The 27,878-nt window shown below is 43.4% G+C and overlaps 1 protein-coding gene across 2 annotated transcripts; it reads right to left on the bottom strand.

Moving 5' to 3' along the window:
* Window positions 1–272: 272 nt before the first annotated feature.
* On the bottom strand, window positions 273–27,878 carry iffo2b (intermediate filament family orphan 2b). 2 transcript variants are annotated; one of them, XM_076761041.1, is made up of 8 exons: window positions 26,864–27,878; window positions 8,662–8,722; window positions 7,096–7,191; window positions 5,595–5,765; window positions 4,941–5,089; window positions 4,232–4,433; window positions 3,989–4,087; window positions 273–3,225 (listed from the first exon to the last, which is right to left on the bottom strand). In XM_076761041.1, exons 1-8 carry the CDS (start codon window positions 27,337–27,339, stop codon window positions 2,992–2,994), a joined length of 1,488 nt encoding a protein of 495 aa, XP_076617156.1. In that variant the 5' UTR covers window positions 27,340–27,878; the 3' UTR covers window positions 273–2,991. The 2 variants fall into 2 exon arrangements, with proteins under 2 accessions (XP_076617156.1, XP_076617165.1); XM_076761050.1 differs by having other exon boundaries at window positions 464–3,225; window positions 4,232–4,403.

The following is a 27,878-nucleotide window of genomic DNA, read 5'->3' as shown; positions in this document are numbered from 1 at the left end:
AACCTAAGAGAGAAAAGCAGTTAACTTAAAGCAGACAGATGAGCCGCTCAACAGGACGCAGCCTGTGAAGCCACTGAAACAAAGACCAGAATCCAATACAGTTCAGTAGATCTTCCCCAAATATGGCCACAAGTATTGCTGCACCTTTTATGTCCCAGTCATGTTTATGAAATGAAATACAAGCAATAATGACATTGAACAGGTATGCCGATGAACATGTAAAAGTGTATGTTGACACCACAGTTGACTGTATAATCCCAGTGCGACACCCATTAAAAACCACTCGTATAAAAACCCTTTTTCGTATGAAACATTCACATCCACCAGGACCTCATTTACATACACCGAGGTCACATGAAGTAAAGCAAAACATACCAAGGTCTCCATTAAGTAACAGCACACCATATATCCCTGGATTCAAACAGCTACATTTTCTTTTTCTCTTTTTCTTTTTTTGCTCAGCTTTTACTTGTAAGGTCTTTAGAAGACGCCTCCGATCAAGCTACATTCATGAAGGAGGGTTGCTACAGTTTATCGACTGGATGTTGAAGGGATCGGACCTGCTTTAGAGATGAAAGGGGAGATAATACGCTTAACGTCTCTGGGTTTGCGAGAGTTTCCGGTTTTTGGAAACAAAAATCAACAAACGCATGTGGTCGGCATGTACAAACACTGAGACTTTCCAGAGTTAGTAGGATTCATAGCTTGATTTCCATCTTTGTCGTGTTACTGTACACTTTGCTTTGGTTGGCTGGTTAGTGTGATGGTCAGAGTGGCGTGGGCTACAGTCTCAACACAGAAGAGCGAAATATAGCAAACTATGTTGTTTTGGGAGGTTAACAGCCGTACTATCAATAAATAAAGTGTTTGATGTCGTCCATACAAAGTACAGTACCAAGAAAAGAATGGCTCTTTGTTACGTATCAGGCTGGTTTTACATCAACTCAGACATGAGAGGATAAGAAGGTTCTGTGAGAGCGAGACTCTTCCTCACTTATACCATCAATTAGTTTTTATTACGGGTGAGCTGATCCGGTCAATAAGTGACCAAAACATCTGGAACAGGTTTAATAATCCTGCAAACTCAATAAAAGCAGAATATGGCAACAATAACACACTTTTTGGTTAACAGAGAATGATTAAAAAACAGTGAAAAATACATTTTCTGCCACAAATACAGTGAATTAATAATGATTATGATAGACACAGTTTGGATTAAAAACGTAGCGCACAGTGTGCATTGCAGCTATTTCATTAAAAAACAAAAAACATTATTTAAAAAAAAAAAAAAAAAGACCCATAGCTCCTTTTCTCAACACAGACATGCTGAAATAACAAAAGGCCTGTATTTTAACATTCTGCATGTGTAAAACTTCAAGAAAGAAGTAGCACTTAATCTTTGATCCAGCAAACCGTACGTACGTTATAATACAAAGAGGTGATAAAAAGATCACTTCTGTCCCCATGCGTCGATCAGTTTCTACGCCAATCCAGCGACAGCGCTGAAAAGCGAAATTGTGAGACATCTCGGTCTGTTGCAAAAAGACTAATATGAACAAAAAGGCCTCTGGGGTGTACGATCACATGCCTACAGCCCTCTATGTACAGTCTTACACTTTAAGCCCCGATTCAGAAGAGACAAAGCAGGATGTGCAACCCGTCTGGAACAGAGTCCCCTGCAGGACAGCAGGGATTTGTCTCATCGTGAAACCACACTTAAACAAAGAAGCGGCCTCTCCGACGTAATAAAAAAAAGCGATGTAAGATGACCGTCTGAGAGGTTATGTGAGAGGGAAGCTTTTCAAAACGTGTCCTTTGGTTTTGTTTAAGACGCTGGAGGCCATCGTTTGGCTTTGACAACTTTAACTTGATTTCTTTTAGAAAAACGGATGGCGCCATTTAAAATTATACGTCCTCACAAACTAAACAGCCCAAGACGAGAGCGATGTTTCCTCAGTGAAGTACATGAGAATGAGAATAGTGCACTGCCTGGTTCAGTCGCATCTGGCAAATGTTAACGCTCACCGTTACAAAGTAAGATATTCATCCCTTGTTGAGGGGGCACTGTTCCAGTTTTTACTGTTGATGTTCATGAAAACACAAATGTCCCATTCTACGATAATTTCACGCTCAAATGCACAAAGAAAAAAAAAAAAGAAGTTCTCAAAATGATACATAGAAAACACCTGCTTTGCTTGAAAGGCTATTGTTTTTAAGGGAAACGAGGAAGGGTGGAAAGCCAGTCCAAAAGTAAGGCCAGCTAAATTGCATAGAACTTCAGTAGTGCACTGATGCATCAAAAGGCTGTGCTCCTTTCCTCTGTCAACTTTGGCAGCCCTGCAGAGTTCCCTCAGAAACCACCAGAACTCCAACACCATTCGTCTGCACTCCAGGTTTTGTCTCCTTGGCAGAAGACACAACAGCTTCAGTCGGACTGCAGACGCCCCACCCGGACCCTTGTGGATCACGTCGAAAACAACAGTGTTCCAGCTGAGGGGCACAGACATTTTCAACGGAAAGGAAATATTAAAAAGTACACGTAAAGATGGATGTATTTCTATGAGAATGGTGTGTGGAGGAGCACAATATGTACTATTTTCAATTCCTTTAGAAAAAAAGGACATTAATAGGGTAAGAATTTGTACAAAATACTTCTCAGCCAGTTTAAAACATTTGAGTTTTTTTTTCCCCTTCTCCCCTAAAATGATGTGAAGCTCTGGACGAGGATCCAGCGAGGCAGCAGTGAGGAAGAGAGCACAGCTCGGACTCTATTTGCACCCTTTCTCTCTGTGAAGCAAAGACGCCCACCCCCCCTCCCCCAACACCACTTTCTAAACAACAGAAATCGTATGAAAGCACCAGTTCTGGGCAAACAGGCCCAGATTTAGGTAGCTCCACCTCTCTAGCAGGGTGGAGCTCTATACATATTTAACCCCTGTGAGAACGAGCGGTGTTCAGGAGGAGATGGGACAAAGCCCGGCTATGCGGCCATCAACTAACGGGCACTTCAGCCTCTGCGTCCTTGTCCGAAATCTCGTCCTGGATCTCGTCTGTGTTCCCTGAGTCGCTGCTGGCCACGGAGCTGAAAGAGGGAGAGTTCCTGCCTCCTTTAATCATCCGTCGGCAGGTCTCCATCTGCACGTCCAGGCCTCTCTTCATGCTGCACATCTCCATGTACTCGTGCAGATGTCGGTTCATGTCGCTCTTCGCTGTGGCCAGTTCCATCTGAGAGAGGGGACACAGCATTTTAAACTTCATACGACATCAGTGTCTGTATCTGACCAAATGTGAAATATGGTCACAGTCTCTCCTTCCGTTCCAGAGTTCTGGTGTCAGAAAAGTGTTTTTACAGAACATCATGATCTCAGAGTGAAGTTGACCTTTGACCTTAATATCACTCTTTCCAAAGCCTTGGTGCAAACCAGACCCCTTTGACAAAAACATTCATTTTACCTCTCAGAGCACAGCAGCTGACTGGTTAGTTTGTTTATTTTATTGTGTGATTTTGGGATTTAAACATGTTAGTTCAGATCTGAACTAAACGGCAGAACACAAACAAACTAACCTTCAGTTAGCGCAGGAAAGAGCTGTCTGACGTAATGTGAAGCAATTAAAATATTCAAAATATAGCGATCACTGAAACTGATACTGATGTTTTGTGGGTGGGACTTTCATTGGTGACACGTCAAAAAACCCAAACCAACCCTTTAATAGTTTCCATACAGTCCAAAAGGAAAGGAAAGTATTTCCTGGATTAGCTTTGTCCCAAATCCATACTGCATATAACTGTATGCATACTGTCTGCTTTGAGTATGTGTCGACTGAACACACCACATAACAAAAACCTGCATAAGAATCAGTACATCTGTATGGATTTGGGTCATGGCTGATGCTTGTTGTTGTTTCCTGTTTATGCTTTAATCTTACTTTGTATTTGCTTTGTGTCTTTTTCTCACACTCACGAAACACACACACACACACAGTCTACCTCGATCTGGCCGATGGTCTCCTGGTACTCCTGCTCTCTGGTCTTAAATAGTGACTCTGTTTCATCAATGAGGCTGCCAAGACTTCCATCCTGGGAGTCCTTAGAGAGCACAGACAGAGGCCTCATTCATCATGCATGAGAAAATGTCTGACACAGCAACCGTAGCAATGATCTACACACTGCCTTGCATGAGTTTAAAAGCCATCGACTCTGCAAAGGTCTATCAATGCAGACAGGACTCACTGGATCAGCGGCTTCACCGTTGCCTTCAGAGGGGCTGACGTTCGCGCAGGTGGTTGCGGCGATGGTGCACGGCATGTTGTAGTTCGTGAAGTCCTCCCACAGCAGCAGGGTCTCCTCGTTCTCCTCCCACGTCAGACTGTCGCAGTCGTCGTCAATTTCAAATGTCTCCCGCCTGGCAACAAAGGAGTTATCTGAGCAATGTCTGTGTAGGACAAGGACAGGGGACGGAAAGAACAAGAGAGAGAGGAAGGAGAGGAAAGACAAGTATAACAGCCACCAGACTGAGCAGAGGTTACCAAGCAAGGAGGAGGAGGCGCTTAGAAAGAAGACGAAGAGACGGAAGGAGAGAGTTTATGGAAAACAAGACCGGCTGAGAACTTTCTTCGGGATGTATTTTAGGGGTTAGTGATCAGTGAAGAGGCTGTGACTACTGTGACTTTAACAAAGCAAATTAATGCCCACAGTATTTATATCTCCTGAGTTTTGCTGAATCAGCATACTGTATGTTAGTTGCAACACTCTGTGTAAACACTAGAGGGGGATGAAGCAACGCACAGAGCAAATCCATCAAAGCAGCGGTGCAGGAGAGCCACAGTACTGGTGTGACTGCAGAGCATAAGTAGGTCCGTTCAAAGCAGACAGGGCTCGACTCTGGTGTGTGTGAGTGTACTTCTGGTGCGTGCACGTGTGTGTCGGCGGCGTCGCTTACAGCTGGTTGAGCATGCGCTTCATTTCGTCCGTGATGTTGAGCGACCCGGGGGCCTCCTCCTCTGAAGGGCTGGGCTCGGCATCCATCTCTGAACTCTCCTCATCGGACACGGCTTTACGCTCTTTTCTCTTGCAGCAGGCCACAGCGCCCTGCACACACACACACACACACACACATTGAGGCTACTGCTGTTGTACAAGATGATACTTATGAGTGGAACCTCCTTTTTAAATACTGTGAATATATGAAATCCCATTGAAACATGTAACACAAGAGAAGCCACCAGCTGGATTCCCAGTGGATTTCTACTTGGGCGTTAGCCAGCACTGTCGGCGCAATGTGATAACCTCGTGTGCAATGAAGAGCTAGCACAACAGCGTTTCACTTTTCTTCGCATGTGTCAGTGTGTGCATATGTAAGAGCCATGACTGTATCAGGCATGTTTCTCAGTTTGTGTTCTGGCACACATGCATTCCTGCCCCTTCAGACGAGGTCACTCAGTACACGATCAGCTGATGAAAAAGATTATACACGCAGTCATCCACCGGCAGCTCGGGTTTCACCTGTGAGTGCTGACTCTTTCCTTCACAAAAGAATTCATATTTTTACTGTCAGCCTCTCCGACAGACAGCCAAAAGGCAGATGGATACCCACCCTCTCTGGGAGCGACCTGGCCGGACTGACGTTGAACATCTTTGACATGTCCTCTGAGTTGCGTTGCTGAGCCACGTCGCACAGTTTGGCCGTGATGTCGATCCGCCTGCAGATGTCCATGTCCACCCGTCTGGCTTTCTCCTGAATCTTGGTGTCCAGGTCAGACATTTCCTGCAGGGGTAAGGGCGGTTGTTTTAGATGACGTGTGCAAACCGAACACCTTGTCGCTGTGTATGCATACGGCTCGTCAACTTGATTCACTACGGCAGGCAAAGAACTGATAGTTTGACCTTATCATATTTACTTTCTTCTGGCTTTGACGGCTCTTTAAACATGACATGTTACATTACTATGGAGTTTTTGGATGATTTGAGTTTACTTTTTGTTTAATTTTGACATATTTTCTCTTATCTGTGATTCACTGTTACTGCTGCCTTGCTTGGAAGAACACTATTGACAGTACTTTTAGGGCACATTTATACCAGCTATGTTTAGTCTGGTTGGACTGTTCTGGACAGTTTCAGTTTGGTCTTTGTGAATGCAAACCGGACCAACTGGAAAACCAAAACAATGCATCATCCTCGCACTGGTTTCATCGAGGAAAGGGACCTTTCGGTGGGAATGCGACCTTCATCTGAGACTTTCCTGCTTACATTTAAATGAATGAAAAACAAGATGAAAACATCTGCATCTTTATAACTAAAGCTGTTAGTCTACATCATTACTTTGTCAGTTCAATAATCATGTAATGATATTCTGTTTGCAGGTATGCATCCTTCACATGGATCACACAGAGACTGGCTCTTCCTGCTACAATGAAAGATTGAACAGCTGGAGGATTTTCCTGTGAGCAACGACACGAGGGTCACCACGTTTAAGGCACAGGCGACAAACTGCAGGACATCTGAGGACAACTAGAAAAACCTCCACACTAAACAATCTACACCTCCTATGAGCTCCACTACTCCTAAGTCACTTACCCGCCTCTGGATTCACACATCATCAGGTAAGAAGCCGAGCGCAGAAAACAAAATGAAAAATCCACAATGTGCAGATGAAAAAAGTGACGACAAGCAAGATAAACAAGAAAGCCGTCCATAAACAAAAAAAGCATCCAACTATATTTATCCCTGAGCAAGCACAAGCTGTGACTGAGCCCACTGCAGTATATTACAGCTGTATATCACACTAGAGCAGACCTGCCAGGGAACAATACAGGGCTGTACAGAACAGGAAGTGCTCTTCATCTACAGCTGCTATTTGAGCTGTTCTCAATGAATGCTTGTCTTGGAGGCCTTCTGGCACGCTGTATTTTTCAAGGAAGGAAGGAAGGAAGGGTTCGTTTAGTGTTATTACTTAGACCTGTATGAATGACGGCCTTTATCAGAATGACAGCCGGGAAAACGATTGGCCATTTTTTAAACACTACTGTCAGAATGCTTTAAACATGGGAGTTAACGCAGCACTTTGTCTACAGTTTGAAAGCCCAACAAATACTCACATCACTCATCAGACTCTTGAAGACCACGAGTTCGGCCTTCAGTCTGTCCACCTTCTCGCTCAGCTCATCCTGGATCTCAGACGACTCCCGGGCGCTCTGATTGGATGTCACAGTGAGGTAGACGTACAGACAACACATAACAGGTAAACAAAGATACTGAAATAAATCTGTAGAATAAAGTTAAATAACCGCTTCTAAATCTTTATGACGAACATTCACGTCACGCATTCAGGTAGATAAACGTCTTACCATTTCAGGTAAGGCCCTTCTAATCAAATAAAGCTTCTTTACTGGTACACATTTTCATAATGGTTACTGTTCAGCTCTTTATGATCAGTACCCAGAGGTTAGAGTTTTCTTTTCTTTTCATCTTTACATAACTGAGGCGATGCAAATGTGAGCCTGTGCTGTTTCCACTGGAAAAACGCAGGCTAGCGGTTTCCCTCCTCTTCCAGTCTTTATGCTAAGCTAAGCTAACCGGGCGCTGGCTGTAGCTTCATATTTACTGTACAAACACAAGAGGGAATAGACCCTCTGATCTAACTCTAGGCAAGAAAGTTTACCAAACCTTTAGACTTAAAACACTCCACTGGTGCTTACATCTGTTTTGGAACATAAGTTGAGCCCTCTGACCCTTGTAACTTTTAACAATACGAGCTTTTCTTAGGAACTTGCTAAATAAGCGATTGCCCTAAATGGATGGCTGTCCAATAGTAGCTACTATCCCTGTGCTCAGCACTTTAAAGACTGAATTTTATAACAACTAAAAGATGATTATAACCCTGTTGACTTTATTCTGTCCCGAAGAGAGTGCCAGTTTTTGCCTCTGTATTAAGTCAGCACATGGTAACAGCCCTTTGGCTCCGAGCCCTTCACAATAAATGGCTGTTTGCACTGAATTTACTATCTCTGAGCAGATTTCCAGCTCTTCCATACACAACGACATCTGTGTGTGCTCTAAAAGGTTAAAGCCCCCGGGGGATGGCACTCCACCTCTCTATCTGGGGTTTTGCTGACCCAGAATTTAAGACAAACACGCATGCTGCCGCTGATCGATTTGAGCAAAAGCAGAGCGGGAAGGATGCCGGCTAGATGAGGCACCCACACCCGCTGCGATGGTGGATGTGTTATCATATGGCCCCAAGGTGTGACACTTTGAATTGATTTTGCCCTCTACATCTGTTTCCTTTGCTTGCTCTGAACAGAAACATAATGGTAGACTGCTGGTGATATTTGATGTTTATATCTATATCTAGGCCAACAGGCTCCTCCTGATGGGTTTGTAATATGGTTTTTCTCATCTGACACATCCTGCTGGCTGTAGCTGCTTCTAGTACAGCTCTGCTGAGTCCACACTGAATGAAGCACCACGAAAAACGGAGCTATATATAAATATTTATGCATGTGCTGTAGTAGCAAGTTTGAAAATCCATGTGTGCTTGTGCTTTCTGCTCAGATTTTATTCCTGCTCCATGTCCGTGTGTGGTTGGTGACTCCTGGCAAGACTTCAAATAGCTGTGCACGAGTGTGTTTGTGGAATATATTTCATTGTGTATGTTTCCAAACCTGCTGCATGGTTTCCACCGTGGACTCCAGCTGCTCTCTTTTGGACTTCTCCTCCTCCCATCTGCAACACAGAGCACAGAGGTGGGTCAGTTACTGCTGGGCCTGGTCCCCTGGGGGCCACTAGACAGGTTAATGGTACTTTTGTGGGGATAATAGTCCCATCTCTGATTACAAAACGCCCTTGACAGTGTGGGTTCACACGCACTCCTTCCCCCATTTTCATTCTTTTGTTTCCTTCCTCCTTTGTACCGTCATCTTTACAACCCCACCGCCTCAATAAAAAAACTAGAGAGAGAATGGAGTTCCGTCTCTCTCCAAACACAACAAACGTTGCTCATGAATAGTTTTTGCACCTTTGAGTGGCTGCAGAGGGACAATAGGGACAATCAAGCTTTAACACACCCAGAAGGGTGGAGTATTTCTGCTGCAGCCTGAATTCCTTCATGCAAACATCTTTCCTCATGAAGTCTCAGGACTGGGAAATCTGTTTACAGGATTTCACTGGCGACAATTCAAAGCCAGTGAAACTTTCTTCATGCCGCTGACAGATATGAAACCTACAGAGATAAAGTTAACCTTGTCTTAATGCTACTGACCATTGCGCAAAGCCATTTGTAGAAGGCGTAATTCCAATATTTATTGAAGATAAGATAAATTTAATTATTCATCATATCATAGTCACCAGTTCGGCAAGTTGCACTAAAACAGGCAGCTCAAGTTATTAGTTTAGTCAATTTGCAAGCAATATGAAATGACCCAAGACAGAGAGTCTATAGCCATGCTAGCAGCTGTGTGAGACTGTATTTAGGCAGAGCAGTGCTAAAAGCTAATGTCAGCATGCTAAAATGCTCACAATGACAATGCTAAAATGCTGTTAGGGAAGCACAATGCTTACTATGGTAAACCATCACCATCTTAATATAACGTGTTAGCATCATGTTAGCATGCTGTAGCAGCAGTACAGCTGAGGCTGATGGGAATGTCAGGGGATGACAGAAGTGATTACAGTTAATCCTGATGGAGACATGAAAATGTGAGCCCAATTTCATGGCAATCCATCCAATAGTTGTTGAGATATTTCAATGAGGACCAAAGTGGTGGACTGGCTAACTGACGGACAAACCATCCCAGAGTCGTGCTGCTAGCATGGCTAAAAATACAACGCCAGACCCCCCCCCCCCCCCCCAATTGGCTGCAAGCCATGATTAGCAACACAGTTTTCTTTGCCCTGTCCTGACAGATCATATTACTCATCTGCACCATGGCAGCTGTGTAAAAACAAAACCAGGAGCATCTCTAATTGCCTTGCAGCATATGTGCTGCGTACAAGGCACAGAAAGCTCCACCCGAACTGCACCGGTCAGTTCATCCTGCTCCGAATACACACTCATCTTGCTCCCTGAGATATTAGACAGCAGGCATGCTGAGTCACTGATGCTTCCCAAAAAGAGAGTTTGAGCTTCAGAGTGATTAAGGAGCTCATTCAGTAATATGAAGCAACCGCCCGGAGTCAGACACACGTGCTGCTGAGCCGCTGTGGCCACATGGACGACGGAGGAGGATCATTTGAGAGGTGGTTTTCTGTGTGTGTGTGTGTGTGTGAGAGAGAGAGACAGTGGGAAGACTTGTGTGTAGTGGTGTAAGCATGCATGCCTGACCATATGTGTTTACTGGAGAGGAGAAAGCTGACATCTGATAACCACTGCTGAATTCTGGGACACTCCTATAGCCTGTACCATGGAGAAACACGGGCACAGCCAGAAGTCACTTCTGCATCACGACATGCGTCACTACAGACTCACTTTCTCAACAAAACTCAGCCTCGTTTCCATCCAGGACACACTGAATGTACACTGTCTAATTAGAGAGAAGTATTCCTTGGCTAGGCGTGCCAGCTCGCACTGTGATTGAAGCCTTGTTCTAAAAAACGCTGGCAGCGCTGCTTTACTGTGTCCACAACACTCCGCCTGTCTGCCGCAGGACTGTGGTTGAGGTCACTGGAGTTCGTAACTGCATCACATCCTCTGCAGCCACAAAACCGTTAGTCCCAGCACCTGCATCACTTGTGTTGTCACTTCCTGTAGAAACCGCCACGTTTCTTTTCTGTTATGCTGCGGGTGATAACTGGACAACATGATTAAATCGAGCGGCCGATGGAGGGGAAGCCTCTCTGTGTCAACAATATGTCAAGGCTATTTGTGTCATCTATCAAAGGTAATGGAATCATTGACAGATGAAACAGCAGCCGCTTCCACATAATCTGGAACGGGTACAATTCAGTAACCCATAACAGTCAAATGGAAAACCTCTGACTGTTTTCAAGCTTCCAGATAAAAATGGCTAATCCAAACAGAGATGACACTACAGCTTAGCAAAGGTATTCTCTCTGGCCTCTCAGCCCGAGCCGTGGTTACGGTTTTCCTGCACCTTTGGCGTGACTCAGTCAAAGAACACACCCGGAGTCTCCTTACAAGGACATAGACAGCAGGAGGGTTGGAGCCTGTGTGAACTCACAGACATCTGTTTACCGCCAGACACATCCTCTGCAATCTTGCTCTAATAAATCAAAAACTGGGTGGTGTTACAGATGCCAGCTGAACATTCTGCAACAAACTGAGTGGTTTCTTTTCTGTGTTGGGAAGGCAAAACTGAACCAAAGTAGACAAAACCTAAATGTAATTATGGAAGCTTTTAAAGAGCCACATAAAGATGCTTTCTAATTTACACTGAGAAAATTTAAAGCCCTTTAAAGAATAAATCATCCCTATTTAGTTACCCAATTTTTCCACATTTTATTAATGTTTCCTTCAATCAAATCTAATGATAAACATACCATAATTGTTTTCTTAAAGGTCCACTGTGTACAATTTAGGGGCATCTAGTGGTGAGGTTGTAGACTGCAACCACCTCAATACACTTCACCCGCCTCACCCGTCCCTATGATGGCCGCTAAAAACGCTAAAGTCACTCTTTAGTGATCGGTTTTTCTCTTCTAGGATACTGTAGAAACATGGCCGACTCTGTGGAAGAGGACCTGCTCCCTCTGTAGATATAACGAGCTCATTCTGAGGTAATGAAAACACAACTATTCTTATTTTGAGGTGATTATAGACTCATGAGAACACACTTATGAATATTAGATTTCATTTCTGCCACATTCTGCCAACAAGCCCCTTTAAATCCAACACACCTTCAAATCAGTATTGTATGATTGAACGAAGCACTTGAAGGTATAATGTGTAAGAACTGGCCACCTGTTGTAGGTTTCTTCAAACAAATAGGAGCCCTTGAATCACTAGAGTAACCGCTAACTGCTGCTCACTGTACTCTGCAGGCAACGGAACTGGGCTCAGCAGCCTCCCAGTGAACTCAGCCAGATCAGGACCCAACACAGCCGCCGAGACCAAAGGAGGCCAGTTTGACGACAGGGAAAACTCTACCGAGGTGATTTACAGCAGTTCGGACCAGGACTCTGACTTCAGGCCAACAAAGACAAGGCAGGCCGGGAAAGGAGAGCAGCGAGAGGAAGGTCGGTCATCTGCGGCGTAGAAAAGCAGCGCGTAGAGAAATATTTTCACCTCTGAGCTGGAGAACCAAAGCAGAGTTGATGATTGTTGTAGCGGGCAAAGACACGACTGTGGTGGTGAGTTTTGTTTCTGTTGAGTTTGAACAAAGTGTGTTTGCCTAGACGATAACTTGGCAATTAAGCTTATCTTTCAGTAGAAAAGAGAAACGTGAATTCAGAGGGTTGCATTTTTCTGTTAAAGGAAAATAGTTGTATGAATATTTCCTTTCTTTACATTCTGTACGTTTATTTTATTCATCAAGCTAACAAAGAGCTAAGACAGCCTGTGAAACATAGCAAACTCGCCACTCGCCACTTGAGGTACAAAGTGGTATTATAACACAGCACAGGACTAACTGGTTAGCATGCTAACTTCAGTCGAAAACTATGCAGCACAATACAAAGACGTCTCTGACTTAACATCAGGACTGTTACTCCCTCAGATTCTTCAGAGATTCGCTCATGTTGGAACATTTTGTCCATATCGCACACACTGCACCTTTGAGTAAAGTTGTTCGAATGAAATGAATGAAGGAAAAAAAATTCACATTTCAATGAATGCAACAAAAAAAAAACACAACTAGATATTGTGTGATTCATGAAAAGCGGTGATTTGATGCAGTGCCTCGCATCAAACACACATTTTCTCAGAGAATTTTTGACTGCTGAACAATAGGCATTCCTGCAGCGCTTGCCAGCGAGCACTCCCTGCCTTTTGTGGTATGTCTGGGAGTTATGTTTGCACGCGAGCTGTCTGAATGTTTTCTCATCAGCGTGCCTGCAGACACAGCATGCACATATCGGCATCTGATGCACTGATGTTCCCAGGCTTGGCACTTTTCAATGGCAAAGCTGATGGTGATAGTTTTATTGCACACATAACGATTTAATCTTGAAGGGTGATTTATCTCTGCTTGAAAGAAAATGATCAAAAAGATATCTTGGAGGTTACTGTCAAATGATTAATGATCAAATTTAATGATCATATTCCAAAGGCCACTATACTGTAATGCAACAGGCGCTAAGTAACAAAGGAGGAAGCAGTAAGCAGTAAATACCTAAAGGAACACAGGGGAAACTCTGAGGTGTGGTTGTGTATTATTACACGAAGCCTCTGTTGCTCATAGCAAATAAAAGTTTGAGTCAGACAACACCCTGTTTAAACTATACGATGTAGTGGAAAGTGTTACTTACCGAGTGGAATTTCTCAGTAACCAGACGTCAAATTACAAGAGAGAGGGATCCTGTGCCTTAAAGCAGGTTAACCCTTAAACACATACCTTTAGAAAGTATAATACACCGCTTCTAATTCATCTATTTTATTTAATTTTCACCCTGAAATGAAGGTCCTGCCATTCCTCAAACTATTTGATTTTTAAAAAGGTTTGTGTGCTTTTGTCCTCATTAACTTAATGTTCACAGTTAACTGTGTGCAAACAGTTCTGGAGCCTACATCACTGAGGGAAGGCAAAATAACAGAAACACCTCTTTTTTTATTTAATTTTTATATGATACAAAACATTACTTCATGAAGGTAGGATTTTTTGCAGGACTGCATTTTTTTTAGCTAGTGGTACCTAATAAACTTGTGACTGAGAGCTTACATTGAACTGTTGTTACTCTTGTCCTCATGTCAAACATCCTAAATGAATACAAACATATGCTAAGAAACCCCTCAAGTAATAAGGTAGAATTCTATTTTTGGGGGGTTTATTATTTTTAATGCAATGCCCTAAAATGTTTAAAAGTAATATTTCAGTTCATGGATTAATCCATGTTATTAAAGTCTCCAAGTTATAGGAACATTTGGCAACTGAAGCATTTATGGGTTTCTGCAGTTAACTGGAAACAAGCTATCAGTCACACACTATGTCCTATGTTAGCAATACAATAATAATATGGAACAATATTATCAAATCACAGTCACAATTAGCATTCCTTACCCTGATTGTTGCTCAGCCTAAACCTAAAATCTTTATCTAAACCTGATGTGTAATAATAATAATAATTATTATTATTATTCATGCTTCTTTTTCCGCAGAGCATTAATTTATTCTTAAGTATTTGTGAGGACACAAATTCATCCCGTGATTTATTCTGAAACAAGCCTCTCAGTCTGACCACCATGATGAGATTTTTATAGGGCCATTACAATTCATTCTCATGAGTGCAGGCAATAGTAAAACAGGAAGTGTTACATGATAACAGATTCAAGGATCAATACATCTGGCTACATGCAGGACAAACACCCGTTCAGCTCAGCAGCTCGTATGAAATGGGACCACTGACAGTTTTGATAAATCACGTCTGAGAGTCCAGAGAGCACGTGATTCCTCCCGTGGATCCCTATAGGTGTCTCTATAATGTCTCCTCCATGACAGCAGCACTCCCCCCTCCTCTACGTGCAATAACAGCGTGTGCGAGCCGGGGCCGTAACTTATTTTCAGCACAGATTCTTCCAATGATTATGGCTGGATAGGAGGGGCATAATGGGAAGAAGCATCTATGGCACAGAGATGTGAAATAGTGAGCGATGTAAGGCTTTGGTGAGAGGGAAAAACAAGGGGAGGGGGTATGACTATGGTTTGTCATCGATTGGATGTCATGATGCTCTGTAATCTATAGCCTCCCCAGACTCCACAGAGACACATGCATGGCCTGCTAATGATGCAGCCATGTGAAATGGATCAGGCCGGCAGGTAGAGAGGCTCAGGAGCCCACTGTCTGATGGGAAAACGCACCAAAGTCAAAGCTCATTTCATTTCTCAGCTCCAGCTACCTCCACATGATCTCCCTGACCTCCATCCACAACACACACATTTGTCCTCCATCCCCACATCTTCTCATCGTGGCCATGGAAACCGTGCCACCGGCCTCATCGGATGCGGATGCAAATGAATTCCTGGCTCACTCAATCATGTAAACTGTGCACAGGACCATCGCTCAGTGGCCGATGACTCCTCTGCTCCATGTTCCACAAGCATGGCCAGACTTAAATATAGCCCTGCTAACCAAGACAGGACACAGACACCGAAAGGACGAGCTGGAGGAATGCTGCTGTTGCTAAGTGACCGCAGACATTTTCCCAAGCCATTGCTAGCAGCTAATACAGGGGACAGTATTTGTCATTGCTCTGTTGACTTCTCTAAATCTTGAGAGATTTTTATTTTATGGTAATGTTTCTCATTATGGATTACAAAAGCATTTTAACATGCTCACAATGATAATGCTAGCATGCTGATATTTAGCAAGTATGTTTACCCTCTCAGTTTAGCATGTTAGCATACTTACATTTGTTAATTAGCACTAAACACAAAGTACTGTTGAGGCAGATGGAAATGTCATTGTTGGACAAACACTAATTTTGGCCTGATGATGGCTTAAATGAAGGATCAGGAGATCCAGGTTTTTTAAATCCATCCTCTGGGAACCATGAATGCATGAAATCCAGTTACACAAAGAGAAAAAAGTCAACCTCATGGTGGCGCTAGAGGAGAAGTCAGGATAAACACAGACAGTAAGTGCTGTACATACATACATATATGCACATATATATCTATATACATACACATATATGATTATGCGTGTGTGTATAAATGTATATACATATATTTTTCTGTTTACATGTGTTTTGTGTGTTTATGTCTTTGTGTGAAATATTTTTTCAGACTCGTCTTTAAACTTCACAGCAGCACAGTGTTACCTGGTAGTTTGAATGAACAGAAGTATAATAAATGACACCAGACCTCTTCCTAAGAACCTGCTGTGTACCTTAAACGTCTCCTCCAATAAACCAGGCTGGTTTAAGATGAACTTCTCATCTTCGGACCTTCGGGTTAAATACGCCAACAGTGACCAAAAAAGTTCAGCTTGGTAATGACAGATGAGGACTGCATGCCTAATTACTGGTCTCTCTATCAGTCTGCATAGCTCGCCTTATCGAGAAGCTTTGGAAGTTGTCGGAGATAGCTCTCACTGAGCATTTTCCTTTCCTGAGATCAGACGGCTTTGATCAAAATCTGGGAGGTTCAAGAGAAGAAACATCCGCTGACATTTTTCAGCTTGCGAACGGTGAACTGCTGGCTCATATGGCACATTTACTCATGGTGTATTTGGATATTCTGAGTCTGCCCCACATGTGATAGCTTTTCTAACATTTTCAGTATCGCTCATTTTTGAGTACGACGTGCTGAATTTTGCCCTGTTCGTCTTGTGTTCTCAGTGACTTCACAGTCATTTCCCTTTTGCTTAACAGCAATAAAATCAAATCACCTTGAAATTTTGAGGGTTATTTGCCGACACTCCCCAACATATCAATATTTATCACCTGCAAAATAAACACTACAAGGTTATCTGAGTTAAATAACAGGCTCAATGTAGCTGTACCGGAGCTGCATGTGTGTTTCCACTGTTTGGATGGAGTTTAACAGCTGCTAGATATGCTGCTCGATATGTTATGTAAAATGCAATACAAATGGGATGAAAATGTTATTGAGTCCTCATATTAGATATGAGGAGTAGTAGATATCTACTGTCCATAACTGCTGCAAAAACATTTATTCAATATATGCATGCAGGTATATGTGCACATGTGAAAAAAATATACATTGTTATATGTAAATATATAGAGATTTTTAACCACTATTCACAATAAAGTCACAGTATTACATGATCATTAACATTATTAGCATTATTACACTAAGTGGTAATTACTTCCACACATTGACTGTAACATATTTTCATCTGGAGTTGTCCTTAGGCCATAACAACTAAATATTTCTATGAGTAAAATGAGTGTTTTTGGGAACTAAGTGCAGCGTTTCAGGACATTTAGACAAAATGTTCCAGCAGCTCAGTATCAGTTGGTACACACTTGTTGAACCCCGGACGTAATGCATGTTTGGAACAGATTTGATAAAATAGCATTAACATTGAGGATGAGAGGCTGCGGGCGCGGGGAAATGTAATAATCTGTGAGTTTGATGAATGTTCTGTCTTAAACTGGCCTCTTAATTTAAGTTCTGCATCGCCGCTGTATTTGCTCGCTCTCAGACGGGGATTGAGCTTCTATAAGCTTCATGTGTGTCAGCGGATCCTGATGAATGACAGCAGACCAAAACGTCATATCGTGTATAATCTCCTGTAAATCCTCGCTCAATGGAACAACCTTTTCACCTATTTCAATGCTGAAGGAGCCCTGAGAAGCAAGTTCAGACAGAATAAAGTCTTGTATAACGTGGACTAGCTGCGACACAACAAGGCAACATTAAACAGAAATTTAGCCCGGACACAAATCATGTTCCTGATTTTGTTTGGAACAAGGTGAGACCATGGCTGACTAATTCACACAGATCAAAGCATCAATCTGAATCGAGGGTTTGGTACGACACCGGTGGATCCTCCCTTCATACTGATGGACTGACAGATAATTGGGAGCCAGTGTTGTAACATGTCTAATCCGCCTTCCTGACCCGGCCACACAACTTCACCACACTGACTTTTTCCCAACAAAATGGGTGTGAGCTTGACTTGTTTGCACTACGCACAAGCATTATCTAATTGCTTAACTCCAAAAGCTCTCTTTTCTCTGGCCTGAGGGATGCTGCTGTCAGGTTAGCTGTGGCGTCTTTAGAGGGGAGACGAACGCGTAGGTGTTCACATGTAATTATCATCACTTTCCAACGATGACCTCAGAGCAACCGGAGAAAAAGTGGATAATTGCTTTCAAAGAAACTTGCGCAAGTGTTTATAATGGCACCAATTTCTCAAACTGTTACTGATCCATCTTTGTAGTGACATGCAAAGGTGTTGCCGCTGTGAAACCACCCAAAACTTAATGGCTTGTTTATAATGGCTGACAGTCAAATCTCTCTGCTGTCAACTGAGTTTTTTGTCAAGAGTTTCTATCTTAAGAATGACTGATAAGCGTCTGAAAGGATTTAAATCAAGTTACACTGAAGCATTATGTGCTTTGTATTTTCTCTCTTAAGACTAAGTCAACATATTAAAAAGCATCGAGGAGAGCTGATAACAACACGGAGCAACAAGAATTCATCTATTGCTTATTAGTGCAGGCTGCAGCAGAGGGGTGACAGAGCGCTGTGACAGAAAATCACTTTTCCCTGCAGTCCTCAGTCCCTCACTGCAAACTCGCCCCACCCCTCGTCCTACCAACTCCAGTGCTGTTAAGTTGTTATTTTCCCACTGATTTAATTTCCTGCAGTCCACGTTATAGTGCCATCATAACAGCCTCGGGCCCCTGGCTATTGACTCATCACATAAGTACAAGACATTTAACTGCACAAAGCCTCAAAAGCCATGACCTGTACAGTATAAACGTGAGCCAGACTTCTTATTCATCCCATAATAAAGGGATTTGAGCTGGATGTTCTGGGTGACAAACGACATGGATTTGTGAGTTTTCTTGCAAGTGCACGAGGACGAGAGCAAAAACAAGGGCCTGCATGCCCGGGCCATGTCAGGGTGGAGCTGAACTGGGAGCGACATCCCATTAAATATGAAAAGAAGACGGTGATGTTTACCTCTGGCACAAATCCTCACTGGTCAGGGTGTGTGCACTCAAATTATGTGAGACATAATAGAGCTATGAGACATCAGCACGAGACAAATGTCTTTTGTAGCTCTGGGTACACACACCTGCGGGATGAACCCCAAGAGTAAACATAAAAGTGCAACTATTCTATTCAGAAGAAATCTGGTTTCTTGACCACAGTTTGCTTTGGATTAATCGCACAGAGAACTGAAACTCCCGGCTCGAAGGCCGGATGCAGACGACAGGACAGTTTCATAACATCCCCTGCATGTTTTTTTTTTTTTTTCTCTTTTTCATTTTGAGTTTTGATAAATGGACTGCACTTATTTAATGCTTTCATAACAACTGAAAAATGCCAAAATCCTCATGTTCCAGCCACTCAAATGTGCGTATTTGTTGGTTTTCTGATGAGTGTGAACTGAGTATCAGGTCATCTGAAGATGCCACCTGGGGCTTGAGGAAATTGTGATTTTTTTTTTCTCCCCCTTTATAAGTCTAACAATTTAGTTGAGAAAATAACAGATTTATCAATAATTAAAATAACTGTCAGTTGCCGCCTTAATTAAAGTTAATTTCTCATTTCACATTTAGCATTACTGCTTTACTGCACAACCTGTCAACACAAACATCTCAGCGAGGACCAACAGCACTTTGATTTACCGCCTCACACCGAGCACCAAAATGCCTCTTTTCATAGCCCAAAGGACCTGGAGCACAGACAGTTTCGAGAGAGGTGGTGTTTAATGTGAGAAATAACTGTCTGAGCTGCAAAGAAAAGATGCTGCTCTCAAAGAGAACGATGATATTATTACATATCTGGAGCAGGATGCCGCATAGGAGAGGGAAGCATTCAGCTTCTAATTTATAACAAACAGGAAAAAAGTTCCACTGAGTGTTGAAACATCCTCCTTCCCAAGCAAACCTGGCCAGTGGCTCCCAAGTAATTTGATTTTGAGATCCCTGATGTGCAGTATTTCTTTTATTTTCTTCTGCAGGAGAAGGACGTGGAGACGGCTGTTGGCCTGTTCAGTGAAGACGAGGTATGTGTGATATGAATGTACACTGAAAATCAACAGTACTACAACAATCTTTAGGTATTTCAAATACATGTATATATTTATTGTATGTTGATTTTTGACATACAGATAAAATACATGTATCTGGTTATGACTGAAGATATGGATCCTCTCAGTTACAATGCTGTGTTGGCACTACTTTGTTTACAGATCATGAATTGAGCCTTTAATTGGACTGTTTTTCATTTGTTTGTTTGTTTTTTGCTGCTGTGAGAGCCATAAATGCTGCAACAGGAGGTTCAAGCACTTGATTTCTCAATACATTTTCTGAGGAGCGTCACATCTGGTCTAGTTTAAGGTCAGCATGCAGGAGAACGGAGACAGATTTAACTCCCTGTCAAGGCTCTTGCACACAATCTTCCTATCTGGCATACGTGCAGCACCGTACTGCTCAGAGATGTGTGTGTTTGTTTTTTCGAAGGTGCCTTTAAAGAAACAGCATTTCTTCTGGAATAACCAGCTTTTGAAATATGGAGGTTATTAAATCAGGGTGCTGTGTCAGCACACCCAGGTCTTTGAAAAGGTGCAGCAGCTTTTCGGACTGAGCAGGTCTGAACAGAAAGGCTTAGACACTTGGTAAATTATTAGGTGTGAATAAAGATTAAGTCTGATGATTATGGTCTTAGCAGTAAGACTTACTTGACCTAACAAACTGTTTGCCTGCTGCTCTGCTTCAGGCCGCAACTGATTTTCCAAAATAATCCGGCAGCCAAACCTACAGTACAGCTCACTCCCTCTATGCAGTCAGTGCTCACGAAAAGACAGGTGCATTCCTGCACTTCTCAATGTGGCAACGCGCCACTGCTCTCAGCTGTATCGATACCCATGAATAATCAATCGCAGCTGCGCAGCACAACAGCTCCGCACGAGAAGAGAGAGAACAAAGGCCCAGGGAAGCAGAGGGGAAACACGCTCCCATCGCAGTATCACACGCAGATTTTCATTCCAATTACATCAATACAGACAGACATTTTTTGATTTCGTTGGCTTTTTCTTGTCTCATAATGGTCAACGGACTCCTAGTGCACGTACCTAAAGGACAACACTGGCGCTATTTCTATATCTATATTTTTCTTATTGTATGAAAACTCAAAACCCAGAACTGCTTTAGTCTATATGTCAATACTTTCCACCATTCCTGTCCTGTCTGAGGTCCAAGCCTACTGGTTTAAAAAAAAAAAAAAACTGTCCATGCATAAAAGTCTAAAAGAAGACTTAATCACTGCTTTTGTTGGGGACTGTTTCTCTTATTTACCTGAAGCCATAAAATGCTCCAATATTTCAGGAGAAAAAAGGCAACAATTTGAAGACAGACAAAAAAAAGTAACATTTTGTACTTCGTCTTTTCTCTCCTAACTTATTAATCATCTCAGGACCCTTCAGATTTATCTTGCGATTCCTCGGGAGGTCCTGACCCTCAGGTTGATAACCACTGCTCTTTACAGAAGCAGGACGCCATATGTGGGATTCACTCAAAATAATCCACAGTGCCCATGTTCACTAATGAAGGAACATCTCGAACAACACTGGAGGTCGATGGCACAGAGGATTAAGATATATCCTTCAGTGTTTCCACTAAGAACAACCCAAGTTCGTAATGCTGGTGATATCTACAAAATGAGTTCTTTTTCAAAGCAATAAGAGCATTAATAGTAGAGACTGCGAGTTTAAAAACGTGCTGTGAGCTTAGGCAAAGCACGCCACACCGACAGGAAGAGGGAGTAAGAGACGAACAATATAGACTCTAATCTGGAGCTCAATGGTGTTAGTGAACTGAGCTCTCTCTCTCTTTCTCCCTCGCTGTATCTCAGCAGCAGGGAGGCTTCCACTCCGAGAGGCCCCAGTTCACAGCGGCGGCTGCGTGCCAGGACGTGGTGCAGGGCTGGCTGGAGGTTGGAGACTTGGTGCTAGGTGACGGCTTAGAGAAAATCCCTCTAATGAATAGACGGCCTGGATTATACGCAGGGCAGGTCAGCACCAAAGACAGACGGGGAGAGGCTGAAGAGCTCATCAGCACTGCTCTATGTGGAGAAATATGACATTTGAAACACAATGCAGCCTTCAGCTTTTGAATCACAGCACACCTCACCCTGTAATTAGTCAGTTCTTCATTACAACAAGCCTGAATCCTACTTTCAAAAGAGATGCTCAGCTCTGCCTTTCACCTCTCCTAAGCGCAGAAAGAAAAGATCAAAGCCTTGGAAAAGTGTCTTCAGCGAATTCTCATCGCATTGATCCACACACAGCTAAATTCAGGGGTGTGTGAATTATTCATGCAGGAAGAACATGCCCGAGAGGCCCAGAGAGCGTTCTGGTTCACGATGCGTCCTGTGTCACCCGCACCGTCATCCAGCAGGACAGTTGTTTGGCCTCTGCTCACTGATGGGATAAACAACCAATTAGGAGAGGCCACAGCAATGATCGGGGACCTCTTGTTTGAGTAACACCCGGGGCACAGCGTGTCGCTAATGTGTCCTTTAGCTCTACAGTATGTCCAAAACACTGCAGTAAGCACTGCACCTTAAAATGGTATAATACTGTAAATGATCCCGTGCTCTGCATCTCTCGCTTTCTGTCTGTGCAGCATCTCTATTCCACAGATATTCATGTAAAGTCATATCAATATGCTGTCCTCCCATCTTTAGAACAAGCAAATAACCGCCCTTATCTTTATGCATGCAGCTCCTTGACAGTGTATTAGCATATTAGCACAAGTATAACTGCTGTCTCTTCATCCCTATCTTTCTGTCTGTGCAGTAATCTGCATACTGGATAAAGCTGTCTGCAATATTGCTGCACTAACATGTAAATTCGAAACAAATGAGCACTTTGTGTCTCGGTCACATTAAGGCAGCTATCACAGGCAGCAAGACCCGGTCTCTGTTCTTAGCTTACATACAGTCTGTTGTCGACTGTCAAATATGTTCGTCAGTGTCAGCCTCTGTTTTCATGGCCATTTTAAGCACTATTGCACACTGGTGGCAATTACTGGCAGAGACTCACTGACATGCAAGTGATATATTTCACAGTGATCCAAGACAGTGGGATGAAAACATGTGGATGAGGACGCTGGCCTTGACCTTACCCATCCTCCTTTGCACGGTCGTTTGTCTGCGTGTGAGGTCTGTAACCCCGCAGTCCAGACACTGTGGCACTAAGTGGATGTGCATATAAGCTGGCCGTCTGATTTATGAAGCCTGTCCTTGAACAACTGAACATCTATGTGCTTTATGTTCGTGTGAGGGAGCCACAGAGCGAGACTGTGTGTGTGATCGAGCACACTTTTGCATTCGATGGCAGCGAATGAAAACAACAGTGTTCTGAAAGCCAGCAATTACATGAAATTGTTACGAATGTGGCCTAAATCAGTTAAAGAGCTTGACCAGATCCAAAAATACATCCAGTAACTGAAAGAACAAGGCTGTTCTCGACCAAGAGGGCGTTGTACAAGGAGAGATTTGGCAATATGATTTAGGTCAATTAAGGTTTATTGGAGCAATGAAGATTTTTGCTCAGAAAGAAGGCAAAAAACGGTTGAGGACATATGAGCAAACGATGGAACAATTAAACCTGAATCTGTGTCTTTAATACAAATCAAGAGGTTACAAAAACCCTATCAGAAAAACATATGAAACTAGGTATTTGAGGTATTCAGATGCATATATTTTACTCATATATCGCTCAGAAGGAAATCTACATGCAAATGAACTGAAAACAAATGTGTCAAATTAAAGATAACCTTCATCATTCTATACTGATTAGATCACACTTTTTATAGATTATTTATAGATTTATAGATTTATGTATTCTAAAGAATCAATCATTTCATATTAATTCCTAAAAATATTTTTTTCTGGCTCTAACTGCAAAGGATTTTAAAGGTGTCCATGACCACTGTTCACCGGTGACACATTTAATGTGGATTTTCATTTTCAAAACAGTATATATATCAGATAGTAGAATTATCCGACAGAGTGCACTTTGTCTGCAAGCAGGTTTATGCTTGTTTACGCTGCAGCTGTTCACGAAAGTGTATTATTTTTACTTTAAAGCTACTGCAACTGGGAAATTTAAAGGGAAAGTTCAAGAGGTTAAAAACGGCTTCTGAAGTTTCATCTCAATACCAGCCCTTGTTCTTTCACATTTCATATATCATGACAATATCGATATGATTTTTAATATAAAGAATTCAAAAATATAATATGTAAGAAGTGCAAGAAGGCTGGAAAAACAAAAGGGGCAATTAAACTAACTTTTCCACCACCTCAAGCAGAAGCACCAAATTAAGAATGAGGCCAAAAATCCATGAGGAGCACAGAACAGGTGACCTGAGTTTAAACCAAGCAGACAAACTACACTGGCTCAGCAGTGCATCACCAAATCTTTGGCAAGTTTTACAGTGTGTTTTGTTACACCTCGAAAAATATCATTACTGTAGAAATACCCTGAAATATTGTGAAATTATTTTAGGGCCATACCACCAACTCCATACACCAACAATTTCTGGGCCCATATTCTACATCTTTATTGTCCTGGAAAATAATGTTTGTCATATTTCTGCCTTTTCATGTAATCAAGCAGCGTTTGAGCTCACTTCACAACGCAACTTCATCAGGGAACGTGTTACAAACAACAACATGTGACAAACGAATGACACCATTTCGGCCCAGGCTCAGAAAATAGGCTCCTGATCGGAACGAGGAGTACTGTAAAATGACAAGCGAGTACTTCATTTTATGAGTGCAAGTGGACAAATCAGAAATGGATCAGCTGGCCATCCATCTCTTTGCGATTGTCCACACTCGTAAAGCTTTAATAAATCACCAGGATGGTGTGGGAGCTCAAGGGGGGGCTCTGTCAGAGCTGAGCTTACGAAGCAGTCTGCGTGACACGGAGAGGGGGGGGGGGGGGGCTGTAAGAGGGGTGGAGTGAAGGCCGAAGGAATGGCCGCATACAAAAAGCACAGAACAGAAAGGGCATGGCAGGATGGGGCTCAGGGACTGAATGCTGAAACGTGACTGTAGTAAAGAGGATTTAGACAGGGAGACAGAGAAAAATAACTGGGCAGTGAACTCAGCAGTGATGCAATTATTGAGCTCAGAGGAGAGAAGGAATGTGAGAGGCAGGGAAAGAGATTGATTACCAAGATTATTGGCCAATAAAAAGCCACTTGAAATGTGTCTTGTTCCTCACCTCTCAAGATGTTGAAAGAATAAAAAGAACATGTTTGCCACTTTGGTACTCGTAAGTGTCATTAAAGGAACATGTAAACACACAATACCTTTACTTCTGTAAAAACCAGCTTAGCCACAGCGAGCAGCCACTATCTGGAGACATAATGTACTTTCATGAATGGACGTGCAAATAGTTTTATGTATTTTACGAACCAAAGCCCGACTTACAAAGCAACTAATGACTTATAAAGTCAAGAGCTCCCTTGTTTTTTTGCCAAAGGAGATCCAAAATTTTTGGATTCAGCTGCAGCAGTTTTCAGTTTGGCTGCTGTCCCAGTCCCTGCCGTTCATCTTCTCCTGCAGAAATGCACAAAAAAGGATATGCTGCTGCTTCACAGAATGACTGGACAGGATATGCAGCTTCCCAAAGGAGTGGGAGAGCACACACATTCTGTGTCACTGAGTCAGTGCTCTCACAGGGAAGTCTGCGTTCGTCATAGCCGACCTCACCGAGCAGACGGAGGCCTGTTAAAATGCCTCTCTGCTTGAATCATGGCAGCAAACAGAAGCAGGCGCTTGCTTGGCATGTTCCTCCCCCAGTAGCCAGACAAGCCGGCCAGCGGTGACGCGGGTCAGCCGGGGACTCTGCAGTGAGTCCTCAAGGAAACACAATTAATGTGACTAAAGGAGAAGAACAATTGGTGGAGACTGAGGCATGCAAAGGAATTTCCTCAGAAGAGTGTGAGAACGAGCTTCGGTTCAATTCACAATAAAAGTCTTTGTGAAGCTGAAGGGCTGAGGGCCCACTCATGTGTAATAGTACCTCAAGTGTAGCTCTGTCACTGAAATATTTCCACTGTACTGTCAGATGAGCATCTGATCGTCATTTTGAGAACCACACCCACACGGGACTAAGAAAGTCACAGCGATTAGATAGAAACCAGAAAGTGATGGAGGATGAAATCAGCTTCTCGATCACACCACTCTCATCTCTCAAACCAACTCAGACATCACTTCCTTCATGATGAATGTGCTGATCATTCCCTTGGCTGATTGATCTTTCGGTCTATAAAATGTCAAAAAAATTCCCATCAGTGTTTCCCTGAAAGCAAGGTGACGTCTTCAAGTGTCTTATTTTGACCGACCAGCAGTCCAAAACCAAAAGATCTTCATGTTTTTTTTACAAAATCAAACAGAGAAAAGCTGTGAATCGTAGTGGTGAATATCATGGACCCAGAGCAAGTTTGGCATTTTTGACCTTAAACGATTAATCGATAATCAAAACAGCTGCTGATGAATTTTCTGTCCCTCTCCTCATCTTTTCAACTCTGTGAATGATCTAATGAGCCTATCTTTAGGAGCAATATTGATTATGTCCCTTGATTTAATGTAGCACCACATTAGAGCATCTTCTCGGCTTAAAGACTGTAACATCTACACTGAACGAGTCCACTCTTGAACTTGGGACCGCGATGCTTTTCAATGATGATGGCTTAATAAATACACGGTCCTGTAAAATCCTCCACGGGGGCTTCGACAGTCTGCGGTGGGTATGTAGTCACATTTTGTTCTTATTTTCCGTCTCATTCTTGTTTCTTTGTAGCTAGCCGAGGGGAGTGATGACAGGGGCCCTGAATAGAAAAGGGGCCCCACAGAAACACTATTTCAGGGCCTTCAGTTCCTTGCTACTCCCCTGCAAATGATGAGTGTCAGGCCAGCAACATTCGTATGTTTTCAGGCATACAAATGACTGTGCTATAGTATTTTTTAACGATGAAACGATCAACAACGTCATCACACACAGTCTCACATCAGTGCATCAGTCTTTACTCACTTTTTCCTGTACTCGTCCCTCTCCCGCTTGACTTTGGCCAGCACGTTATACAGAGCCCTCAGTTCTGGGGTAATGGTGTCTATTTGGACCCCGACTCCGTCCGGATGCGTCCACGTCACCCCGGGCCCGTGCAGGGTCTCAAAGCGCTCCCCTTGCCTCCGGACGTGGGTGAAGCTCCAGATGGTGCCCGGCAGTCGCGACTCGGGACCGTCCGTCTGCACTGCAACTTCGCGGGAGTAAAGGTGGCGGTGCAGCGGTCTCTGCAGAGCTTGCTGCAGCTGGCTCTCCAGCAGTTTGTTTCTCCTCTCCAGTTCGTGGACTTTGGCAAGGAAGCAGCGGAATCGCAGGTTGAGGGTTTTCAGCACATGGATGTTGGAGCCCAGGTCATTTCTCAGGGCGCTGGTCACCGCGCCCGACCCGGCCGGGACGTTGCAGACCGGGCCGGGCGGAGAATCGGAGAAAAACAGCGAGTTCATGTTGGTGAAAATCCCAACTATGGCTGTGTCTGGTTCGGATGCAGCAACGAAAAAAAAACCTGTGGTTTCTATCTCTGCATATTCCTTCGCAATCCCACTCCCACAGGACGAGTTTCTCCTTACAATGCAGATGCTGAGAGTGACTGAGTGGCCGGAGACCCGGTGACCATCACCGTCCCTGCTGGATGTTTACCACCAAGAGCCTGACAGCATGGAGCCCTGCGGCACAAGCAAATAATGAACCCAGAAAGTCCTTTAACAGGCACCGAGGGCATTATCTTCCGAAGGAGCGAGAGGTTTGACGCAGACCGCAGCAAGCACCAGCTGTACTTCCCGTCAGGCTCATCTCTGTTTGCCTCGGCTTTGTCAGGAGCTGCTGATGCTGTGCCGGGTTCATATACACAGAGGAAGACGGTCCACCTTCTCTCTTTGTCATTCCCCGTTCTCGCTGTGGCTCTATCCGGTCTCCATGTGGTGCGGTGGGATGGTGTCAGGACGCAGGACCGCAGAGCCCGGCCTCTCCGTGGTGTGCAGGGATC

This window comes from Chaetodon auriga, chromosome 2, assembly GCF_051107435.1.
Source record: "Chaetodon auriga isolate fChaAug3 chromosome 2, fChaAug3.hap1, whole genome shotgun sequence".
NCBI classification, from domain to species: Eukaryota; Metazoa; Chordata; class Actinopteri; order Chaetodontiformes; family Chaetodontidae; genus Chaetodon; species Chaetodon auriga.
This window is presented reverse-complemented; position numbering and strand designations above follow the sequence as displayed.